Here is a 12,006-nt window from a genome sequence, read left to right as displayed (position 1 = left end):
GCTTACAGGTCACGCAGTCCATCTGCCCATAGTGACAGCCAATTATAAAAACCTACTTGACTGCTTTCTTGGCCTTTGTTGCATGCATGCATGCAAGTAATGTGATTATACGTGTGTAAGTTTTAAGACTAGGCCACCGTTACAAGTCTGCCGATATCCCTATATAGGCTATTGATAGACCATACTGGAAAGTACGGCAATTTTCGACGAGAAATTGTGCGTGCAAAGAGGCAAATTTTAGTGTGATGACGTACACCCAACCCTCAATTCTTTGCTTATTTTTTATAAAATGGTGTTCAAACAACCAGCATTTCTTTGTTTATGTATTACAAATCGGCGTGAAGATAACAAAATTCGGCAAGCACATTGATAAACCTGAAATATAAAGATAGAAAGAAACAAATAAAACTGATTGCAAAGCAGAACTTGCACAAAGACGCGCTCGATATGGTATGATATAGGCTATGTTTATCCTCGGACTAAAGAAAGTCTTTGCATGAGTTGCAATCCGAGGAGAAAGAGCATGATACCATACTAACCATAGGGTGCCATTTAATGATAATAGGCTTGTGGTTGATGGGACAGGCTGGAAAATAAGCTAGGTATTGCATTTACAAAGATTGCCTTAAATTATAACTTAAATTTTGTGAAGTTTCGCGTACCCATGATACATACATTCAAAATAACATTCGTTTTACATACATGTATACTAACGTGTTTTTGTAGTTGCGCAGATATTCCTGATATAGGAATATTCAGAATGGTGTCAAATCGTTGATATTTTTTCAATAGGTTACCAGATTTTAAGTTGTCCAAACTTTTAAAATTCCACTTAGCTTGTGCTTGTAAACCTTACCATTAAATGTGTCCTTACATTCTACATTTACTACAAAGTTTTAATTTCTTTTTCCATTTTGTTTGTAAATAGAAGGGTGCTAATTTATTGTGTGCCTGATCTGCATTTTACCAGTACACCAGGTTGTGGTAACCAGACGTCAAAATGGCTGGCTTGCCTAGAAGAATTACCAAGGTAAATGGCTTGAATGTCTTCACTTTTATGTCGTTCCGATTTAGTTGAAAATATTGTTATAGAATAGTCTCTACTTTGTGCTTTTTTATTAAAATGTATTAGGTTTGTACAATTTATTTTAATTTCTCCAAACGTCCTAACTTCATTTTGTAGGAAACACAAAGACTCTTATCTGAGCCAGTGCAAGGAATAAGTGCTACACCTGATGAGAACAATCTTCGTTATTTTCATGTAACAATTAATGGCCCTAAAGATGTAAGATTTTCCAATTTATGATCACTGAGTGTAAACAATAATGTGAATAATGTATCACATACATATGTTTCCTTCATCGGGAAACCATAGTTAATCTTAAATTTCTGCGTTTCTATCAAAATGTGTTTTTGTAATCCTACTTCACTTTAACTTCATTATTTTTTTCAAATTGTCTGTATAAAAGCAAAAATTTAGGCAATGAGTTTTCCAAATAGACTATCCCCAGCCCAAACCAGATTTTTGTGATTGAACCAGTAGCTGTGGTTATTTCAAAAATAACTGAATGTATCTGGAAAATAGCAGTCATGTGATCAAAATTGCAAAACCTGTTTTTATTAACCATAACTGCCTACTGGTAACAAAATCAATTGAAATTATTATATACAAAGAATATGAACAGAATATATTGTTTCAGAACTTATATATTTCTAAAAGACAAGAAACTTATTTTAGCGCTTAGAAATTATTTTCGCTCCGCATTTTCGAAATACCGATCGCATTCGTATGTTGCTAATGTGCATTGTAAAACGTATTGTAAATTTTCATGGAATCTCATGCAGAAATATTTTGTTTTAGTCACACCTGTCACAAATTATTTATTAATAGACGAGTAGAGTATTACGGACGTTTTAGAAGTGTAGATGCCGACGTTTAACAATTTAATGTTCTTCACTTGCAAATAGTGTTGCATGTTATTTTACAATTATTTTTTAATAGAGCTGCTGTTCAAACGTTTGGTACAAATTTTGTTATTGGTATATTTCATGCACAAAAAGCAACGATAACTAACTTCTTATCTGTATGCATACATTGTGCACATGCAATTAAAATGCGTATGGATCGGAAGTCGGGCAATAGCAGAAAACAATGTTTGTCATGTCATGTAATAACTGTCCTTTGACAACTATTGCTACAACCATAAAGTAAGTATGCAAAGTGTAACAGTGACACTGTTAAAGTGATATCACACTGCACGAGACCCATGAGAGTATATCGCTTTCGTATCTCGTGAAAAAGTTGATCACATACAACGTTGATGAAGTTACGATAAGCAATTAAGTTTGGAAAAACATTTCTTAAGAAATAAGTTCGATTAATAACGACTACAATGAATAACCTTCATTAACATTCCAACTTGCCTTTAACATAAAATAAGACAAAAAGAAAAGCAAAGACTAGAATAGTTCTAGTGACTGCCATCAAAAAGAAATTCAAACTTTGCGAAATTGAAACTCAATTATTAATCAATTAATCGTGATATGTATCGGCTTTGCCAATAAACAACAATGATATCACATTATTACAATAAAACGACTCACGCAGTAGCAGAAAGATTGCGTAATTACTTACAGTCACGTAGCACGAAAATAATGCAATTAAATTTTGAGTTTAATGCAACACTACTTTCAAAGCATATATCGGTTAAGTTATAAAAATAACAATAACATGAAGCAAATTACGACACCATGACAACAACTTGGCTCATTGTTGTCTGCTTAAAAAAGAAAGCGTTTAACAAAAACATGGTTCTGTCGTGCTTTGCATACTGTTGCGTATTATATATATTTTTGCCATTAATTCTGCCAAGCAAAAATTGTGAGTGAAAGTAGTATCAAACCAACCATATTTTGTATTCACTACATAAAATTATAGTCTTATGGCACTCCAAAATCCTGAAGTGCTTTTCAATCCAACCATTTGTATCCAGTTTTTGCGTTTACAGCGTTGTTTGTGCAAAAAAAGAAGAGTGACGAGCGAATAACTGATAAAAAAGTCCTGAATACTTTCGTGGTTTCGTTCCCACGATGAAAAAATAGCGTTGCCTCGAGACGCTCCTAAAACAAAGGAGCACTCTCGTGCCCACCTCTGTCGTTGGGTATGAAAGTCACCTTATAGCAATGCTAAAAGACATGCTAAGCTGGCAGTTTTTTTGCTTTGGTCTTAGAGCAGGGGTGGGCAACATACGGCCCGCGACGGGATTTTGAACGGCCCGCAGACAGTTTCCGGTCTTACATAATAATGTGGCCTGCGGCCACATTCTGCCGCAATCCCTGTATTGCGTCACTGAATAAGTCCAAGTTTGCCAACCTGAGAAAGATGGCCATAAATCTACTTGTTCTGTTCGGGTCTACATACATTTATGAGCAAACATTTTCGACCATGAACATTAATAAGACAAAGCTGCGTTCCAATCTATTCAGGAATCCGGCCCGCCAAGTACTTCATTTTCTCATATCAGGCCCGCCGACCGAAGAAGTTGCCCGCCCCTGTCTTAGAGGCAATAAATTGGGTAAATTTAGTTCTACGAATTAGTCAGTTTCAACCCAGTAAGGATAGTGGTACTTTTTGTGGTGGCTGCGCAGTGCACAAGCAGCAGAAAGTTCTAAAATAAGAAAGGGTTTCCAATTATCAACTTGTTGCAATTCTGGTTACTTTGGCTATGGCCTAGACTAAGTTGTGATATAGCATTGTCTACCTTTTGGTTAATTAACTTTTAAACATCTTCCTTTCATACACTTTAGTAAATATAAATTACACCTGCTGCTTATCTCTTAACGACCATCCACAAAACTTTTAAACTTCTAGTCAGTATGCATACCCATGGTTAATGCCAACCATCTTACGTTATAGGTTTATGTTGTGGTACCATAGCTATCTGTGTCAAGATGCCTGGTCACATATTTTTCATAATACAGTATATAATTGCTTTGCTACTAATTGTTTTTAAAAAATTCATTGATCGCTTTGCTTACTTAAGTGTCCTTAGAAATTGAAATTCTGTGATACAATGTGAATGGTTGGACATCTATATTTATATAAGTACTGTCCAAGTCAGTTTAGCAAGTCTGACAAGTCATTAACCGGAGAGATTTTAATTGATAAATCTTAGACCACCACAATCTCACTGGGAAAAACATCTTTAATTTTTAATTAACTCACTTGAAGCCATATTTTAAATATAACAAGTGAAGGCAAAAAATAAAACATTTGTATCGCGGAAAGCATTCCTTTCTTGCTCGTCAGTTCACTGCTGTGTGTACTACAGCACTATGTTAAAAAATCAAACATTTACAATGGCCGGTGTTACAAAAGCATAAAAGAAATGGTTTTATAATCATTAAGAACAGTGCAATTGGACGTGAAGACGGTTGAATGTGGTAATATAATAATGAGACGGACAATGGCGTTATTAAGACGATCAGCCGCCCTGATGGTGGCAGCCTCTTGAGTTTTGTAGATTTTTTACCAAGTGTGATTGAAAATTACATTTTTATCTTTCATACATTTTATTAAAATTGGGTATGAAGTATATCCAATTAAAAATGAAAAACTTTCTGTGAAGAAACAATTTGTTTTTATTTGCAGACAAACTTTATTACCCTTAAATAATTATCTCGGGCTGAAACACAATTCTGCGAATGTCTCTAGCTTCCAAAACATCTTCCCAATTCTTCACCTGTAAACGTTTGGTTTAATTTTCAAATATCTCCTTTAACTCAGGAGTTGACAGGATGCTGAGGAATCATTCACTGTTGAAGCTCGGCCCACCGTCTTCATTATATTTTCCGTACAAATACTTATCACAACTCCTTTCGATCGCATCGTTGCAACAGTATCATGGTTTTGTATTATCACCAAACTTATCTCTTCTCTCAAGTCATCCTTGAGATCTAAGGCATTGAACACATGAAGACGTCTAAAACACAAATGTTCATTTCTTTCAGGAAATTGTTTAAACCACTTGTAGAAATTTTTATTTCTCATCAGATCATTGCTGCAGGCATCCTCACAGTTTTATGATAACCTTTTCAGATTTTTTTTCAGTGTTACACAGAATTATTTTGTTCGACTTGGGTCCTTACTTTTTATATATTGGCATGATTGTTTTAACAAACCAAACTACTGAAACTAGCTTCATAGTACACCACAGCACTCAAGGCGGCAATAGGAAAGTTACCTATTGTTGTTTTATAAGCTACTTGCATGTCTAGTTGACCTTAAAGTTAAATTTTTATGAAAAATATACCTTTGCCAGAAATTTACTTAGTACTTATTTCAATACATCATGTACATTAGATTCGCTGATAAACTCAGTGAGTACAGTGAGTTTTTCAAATGCACTACACTGTCGATAACATCTGCAGATTTTGGAGAAAACACACAATCATGTTTTGTTAGCATCATATTTCTTGTATCATTTATGAACCAGTAGATTCATGCAATGAATAGTACTGAAACCACATAGATCTCCTAAATATGCTTCCAGTTTTTTATGTTACTGTTTTCACTATAAGCAACTCCAATAGTGGTATGTGTCATTGTTTATCGCTTTTCAGTCGAGTAAAATGTTTCAAAGTATACTATTCCATTGGTTAATTAATTACACTTCATGTCACATGTGCTTCTTTTACAGTCACCGTTTGAAGGTGGAGTATTTAAACTGGAATTGTTTCTTCCAGAAGAATATCCAATGGCTGCTCCTAAAGTTAGGTTTAATACAAAAATTTATCATCCTAATATTGACAAAATTGGTCGGATATGTTTAGATATTCTTAAAGGTTTGTGGCATCTGTGTTTGCTAATTTAATATGCTTTGTTTAAAAGATGTATGTTGTTTAAGAATCTGCAGATTATTTTCGGTTTCAATTATACTATGCAATATTTATTGATCAGACAATATACTATTAAAACTTGATATGTTAAAGATAAATGGAGTCCTGCTCTTCAAGTGCGAACAGTTCTGTTATCGATTCAAGCTTTGCTTAGTGCTCCTAATCCCGATGATCCACTTGCTAACGATGTTGCGGATAACTGGAAGAGAAATGAAGCTGCCGCTATTAAAACTGGTAAACTCCGGATTATTTTACTTTAGATACAGTCAAATAAATACAACTTCCGATGGTTTTATGGTTATTTGCAGCTAGAGAATGGACACAGAAATATGCAATGTCTGGGGGACAGTAGAATGAAGACGCCACAAAAACAATTTTTTGCCGACAAGCTACTTGAGATACATTATATCACTAAAAGGGAGCGGTATCACTGTAAATGGACTACTTCATTGCTTCTGTTGCATGTGCTCTCCTGTGTGGCCAGTAATTAGCATGATTACCAGTAATTAAATGGTGGTTTTGAGTCAAATTCTGTACTATAAACTTAAATTTTGTTTTACTTGTAATAATATTTCATGTTTTCCTTCTAACAATTGTTAAAGCTTCAAGTAATTTAACCTCTTGCAGCCGAAGCGCTGTTGTCTTCTATTTGTGGCTTCTGTTGTTTCAAAAATTGACAATACTAGGAAAATACTTTATTTGTCCAGTTTTTATTGCGCTTACTTTTTCTTAACGAAATTTCATCTATGTACACGGAAGTTTATAAAGAGGGAATTTTGTTCAATAGCGAATTTTCCAGCAAAATGAGCAAGTGGATTGTTTTGTGTAATTGCATTACGTGAGTTTTAATTCAAGCTATTTCAATTGCCCATTGCAGTTGTCGACTTACACAGAAGTCACTTTTATGCTGATTGTAAAACAAAAACTTAATTAAACATGTTTTTAAAGCTGGAATTAGCATGATCCTTTAATGGAAAGAGTTTCCACTGCTGTCATAAAAACGATCATATTTTATTTTTTGAAGCATTTTTACTTTACTTTTATTGAGTTGGCATAGAACCAACGTGCAGTTTGTTACAGCAGCTTTTTTTCAAACAGGGTTCCCCCCAAAAAGCTAAGATTTCCACAAGCATACCGAAAGATAGTGGTAGTTCTTTTTACAACCCCTGAGTGCCTCAGTATAGCACAAAGCAAGAATAGTTTGATGAATAACACTGTCTAATCTTAGCAAAGAATACATTTTGGCAATAGTATGTGAACGAACAGCTCATCTACACCATGCATAAGAGTTTTTATTTTGTAGACCAAACCTAATGATGCATCAAACACTCCAACATACAGTAATGCAATATAACCTCTCAATAATGGATGTTTCAAATTTACCTTACGGTATTTATGTGTATCAAGTTGGAACAATAATTGTGATAAATGTATAACGCAAAGAAAACGATAAGAATAATTTACTAGTAGAAAAAAATAATCTTTAACTTTAATGCAACTTCAGTTAAACCCTCTGAGTGGCATCGTTGTGAATGTGAAGTGTCTTTCTTACAGACAGCACGATATCTTTTACTTGAGGCAAGGCCCCATCTTCAAGGACTTTAGCATATGGCATAGGTACATCAGCTCCAGTCACACGAACAGCAGGAGCATCCAAGTAATCAAACGCTTGACCTGATATTGGCACAATGTATATAAATCTTGCAAACATTTACTAAATGCTAATAAGCTAGAATGTTCAAAAGGCATTACAGAGGTACCTGTGTTAAACAACCATAACTTAATTTATTGACACTTTTAGGAGAAATTAAGTGCAATATCATCCAAACCTTCCATTATCTGAGCACAGATTTCAGCCCCAACCCCAAACATGGGCCAGCCCCCTTCCACTGTCACAAGATGATTGGTTTTCATGATGCTTTTCTCAATGCAATCACTGTCAATTGGTCTTATACTACGCAAGTTGATGACCTGAAATAAGGAAACATCATAAATCTGTCCAAAGATTAGTGGCTCTGCTTGAGGAAACTCAAACCTCGCAGCTGACTCCTTCCGCAGCAAGTTGTTCTGCTGCTTCCAAGCAGAATCCAACTGTTCGAGAATGTGACACCAAGGTGATATGCTTGCCTTCCCGTTCGATTTTTGCCTTTCCAATTTCAACAATAAAATCTTCTGACAACGCTTCATCCGATACGGGGAAGGAGAGTCCATACATCAGCTCATTTTCCAAAACAACAACTGCAAAATAATGACCAACATTCAATAGCACCATAAATGACAAGCGGGCATTACCACAAAGACCAAAAAACAGCTAAATTAAAACCGATACAGTACAAAAAAACATACTGAAATAAGTTTGAAGGTGTTTATCTAAACCGTTTTTATTCATACATAAGGTAGAGCTATCTGCTTAGAGGTTAATTGATTAACCACTGAATAGCTTTTATGCTTTTTAATCAATTGGTGGTCTGTCATCAGCTTATCTTATTGTATTAATTGACTTTCTGCTTAGCTTAAAATCTTTAATTCTTCATGAACCATATTCTCTACAACAAGGGTGCTCAATTTGTTGGGCATGATCGGTACTTTATGAGCAAAACAAAATCATGGAATACGTTATGAGCAAAGTACATACTAACAAAATGCATTAAGTAAATGGTGTAGGAGCTTCATTAGCTGACCAGTTTGACCTGGCCAAATGTTGTATAAGAAGCTTGTGAATCCAAAAAGTTTGGACACTCCTGCTTTGTAACCTAAATGCAATACTATAACTTCACATTTGTAAGCAATATTATATGGTAGCCCTGTGGTTACCATATTATGAAGCAGAGCTGGACGTAACTAACAAGATTACACAAGTGTAAGTTAAAGAACTACAATTAGTCACACACCAGCGATGAGTGTTACATTATTTACATAATAGTTTTGCACAGTGGTGGGATTAAAATATTTTAACATCCGGTTCTCTCACTAGCAGCATGCCACACATAGGCCTATACATACGCTTGTTAACAACTGGTTCACACGAACCGGCTCAATCCCACCACTGGTTTTGCATCATAATTACATCACTTAATTTTTCAGTAATCCCAGCTCTAGCGCATAGCTTTGTATTTTTGACTGTTAAAGTGGTTATGAAGCTCTGTGTCGTTAGCCATCTACCCTTACTCAGATGTAAAACTCAAATTAAATTACTTCTCAATAATTGCCAACCGCATAGCATAAATACCAAATATTTGGATATATAATTATATATACTGCACATATTCATCGTTTGTATAAACATTTTTCACTGCTTACCAGGTAATGCCACTCAAATATCAACCAAATTAGTTTTTTCCTTGGGCATTAGGTGTAATCGCAGCCTTGGTTTTGTAAAGTTTGCCTTGCCAAACATGGTTGCTTTTTATTTTGGTACATTATGCCAATGTTTAAGTTCCTTGTCAGCTGAGACCTTTTTAACTATTTCAGCTCAACTAGCCAAACCCAAATTTTATTTAAGTTTCGTGTCTTGCTATGCACATTAAGAAATTTTTGGTAGTTTACCTGGGTTGGGATCTCTTATCGCTGCTTTAAGCAATCCACGACAATCTTCTGAGCTGTAAGGTGACACTACCTTCAAACCTGGGCAATGACCGTACCAAGCAGCAAAACATTGTGAATGTTGAGCAGCAACACCTGCAAAATGAAATGCTTTTTTGACTCTAGGTAGATATTTTTGAAGGTCTATATTTTTAATATTGTATTTCATACCCGTAGCGGTGAAATTGCGTACTTTTTTAAAATAAGCTGTTGGGAAAATGATGAATACTTTGTGGCTGCAACAATCGTATTGAACCACTGCAACTCATCATCATTTATTTGCAGCATTAACAAAGTATTAAACAGACAGACTTTTTAGTGGCAATGATTCTTACCAGCAGCTGCGCCATTTGGTCCTCTGAAGACGATCGGAACTTTGACTGATCCTGCTGACATGTAATGACTCTTTGCAGCTGAATTAATGACTTGATCAATCGCTTGCATTGAGAAGTTGAAGGTCATAAATTCGCAAATTGGCTTTAGACCCGCCTGAATTTACACAATTCTTATAATATTAAGGTTAAAATAAAAATTAAGCAAAGTACTGTATAAAGTTTAATGCAAACCATAGCAGCTCCAACTGCAAGACCAGCAAATCCCATTTCAGTAATCGGTGTATCTATCACTCTTTTTTCACCATATTTCTTCAGAAGACCACGGCTAATCTATGATTTAGTGATATATAGGTGATGTCAAGTTTCTGCACAAATATTTTCTGGTTCATTGTTTTTGTTTGTAAAGACTAAACCTAATAGTTGTTTCAGTATTTTCTGGCCTACTTTATATGCCCCGTCATATTGGGCAACTTCTTCACCAAGAAGAAACACTTTGTCATCTCTATGCATTTCTTCATCCATGGCTGAGTTAAGAGCATCCCGAACATACATCTGCAAAATGAAAAAAAAAACTTTAGAATACAGAACTATACATACCATTATTACAAAACTGCTTTAGCAAAACGAATTTGAAAGTATTCAACAATTACAGCCCATACTGTAGGCAACTAATTAATTAATTATTACACTTAATAATACAAAAGGAAGAAGCTATACCTCACTTGGAGCAGCCACACGAGCTGATAGGGTCAGTTGTCGACATCCTAAATTGCGTAAAATAGCTCCCTAAAACAGTAAGGTATACAATCAAAGCATAACGTGTTCACTGTTTTATTAACCTATAATAGGTTAAGCCCAACTGGAAAGTATGGCAGTTTTAGACGAGAAATAGTGCATGTTACATTTTGTCGTAATGGTGTGCCTCATTCTTTATTTATTATAAATTGGCGTTCAACAACCAGTTTTTCTTTGTTTGTTTATTATACATTCGCGTGAAGATAAAAAATTTGGCATGCACATTGATGAATCTCCTGGGTGCAGCTGACACACTTTCCACTCTGAGTTATAAGTATAGTTCTATAACGGACTACCATCCAAATAAAAAAAATTTTTATTCAAAGTCAGTCTCACCTTGCAGAAATTGGCCAAAGCCATCGCTGTTGAGTATGAGATGTAGGAATTTTATACAGTAATGTTACAACGAAATCTTCTTTTCTGTAAGTAAGCAATTCTCAAAACAAACAAACAGCTTAGCACATTTTTTTCTAGAGATAGGCAAACCTTTTAAGCCAACTCAATTTAATTAGGAGCTCAACTCAATTGATAGGTAGGCTAGCGTAGGCATAGAAACTGCTTAACTAGTTTTGCCTAATTCAGATATTCAATAAAAATATAGTTTACAATACATAACAATCAACAACAGAAAGAGGTTAAATACTACTGCCTAAGTCTACTGTCAGACCGTAGGCCTATATACAATGTACAATGACTGTATGATTTCCGACTCATCGGGTATGAGTTAGCTTAATACACTGAAACTTACAGCAAAATTCACACAGCAATACCCCTAAACCATTGACACATTGGCTGATTAGCCTAGCAAACGCTAATAATAACTTGTGCATTAAGCCATTATTTAACCAGTGCTGCAAGCCAGACTGCGGAGTATGGCAAGTGCACACCTGACATTTATTTCCAAGTCGGCATTGCACGGCACCAGGAACTGATTTTTCCCGATTTCTGGCTGCACAAACGTTAGGCAGTCTTGGGCCAGGAATTGCACTGGAAACCAGCTGCTGCCTTGCACACCGGAATTTTCCTCTGCACCCCGAGATCTCTGCGAAAACTGTCATACTCTATTACTCTGCAGAACGGTCTGCAAGGTTATACTGTAATTACTACCGATACTGATGGAATCTTGACTACTGTGATTCAGGCGGAGTGATAATATCATAGATATCTTATATATAATAACTAGATATCCAACTCTCGCTGAAAAGTGAAGCAAGCCTGCGATGACACATGCGCCCAAAAGCGTTGGGAGAGAGTGAGAGATAGGCTAAAAGCCGATTGTAAATTCGTTCTGTATAGGCCTAATTCTATTGAAGTTTTTCGAAAAGTCGAGCTGTTTGCACTGCGCTATCACCGATTGTTTTTGTAAATATTTGTATTTTAGCTGTATCAATAAGTA

At 35.4% G+C, this 12,006-nt stretch overlaps 2 protein-coding genes across 2 annotated transcripts; one reads left to right on the top strand and one right to left on the bottom strand.

Moving 5' to 3' along the window:
- The first annotated feature begins 902 nt into the window (after positions 1-902).
- Positions 903-6,852, top strand: LOC143459270 (ubiquitin-conjugating enzyme E2 N-like). The gene is made up of 5 exons (XM_076956345.1): positions 903-1,030; positions 1,184-1,285; positions 5,700-5,844; positions 5,992-6,132; positions 6,207-6,852. Exons 1-5 carry the CDS (start codon positions 1,001-1,003, stop codon positions 6,248-6,250), a joined length of 462 nt encoding a protein of 153 aa, XP_076812460.1. The 5' UTR covers positions 903-1,000; the 3' UTR covers positions 6,251-6,852.
- Positions 6,853-7,170: 318 nt separating this feature from the next.
- Positions 7,171-11,701, bottom strand: LOC143459269 (pyruvate dehydrogenase E1 component subunit beta, mitochondrial-like). Its single transcript, XM_076956344.1, has 9 exons — positions 10,947-11,701; positions 10,533-10,601; positions 10,260-10,367; positions 10,047-10,145; positions 9,816-9,969; positions 9,445-9,576; positions 7,934-8,136; positions 7,728-7,869; positions 7,171-7,572 (listed from the first exon to the last, which is right to left on the bottom strand). Exons 1-9 carry the CDS (start codon positions 10,968-10,970, stop codon positions 7,403-7,405), a joined length of 1,101 nt encoding a protein of 366 aa, XP_076812459.1. The 5' UTR covers positions 10,971-11,701; the 3' UTR covers positions 7,171-7,402.
- Positions 11,702-12,006: the final 305 nt, after the last annotated feature.

This window comes from Clavelina lepadiformis, chromosome 5, assembly GCF_947623445.1.
Source record: "Clavelina lepadiformis chromosome 5, kaClaLepa1.1, whole genome shotgun sequence".
NCBI classification, from domain to species: Eukaryota; Metazoa; Chordata; class Ascidiacea; order Aplousobranchia; family Clavelinidae; genus Clavelina; species Clavelina lepadiformis.
The sequence above is the reverse complement of the archived record's forward strand: the minus strand, read 5'-3'. Positions and strand labels throughout refer to the sequence as shown.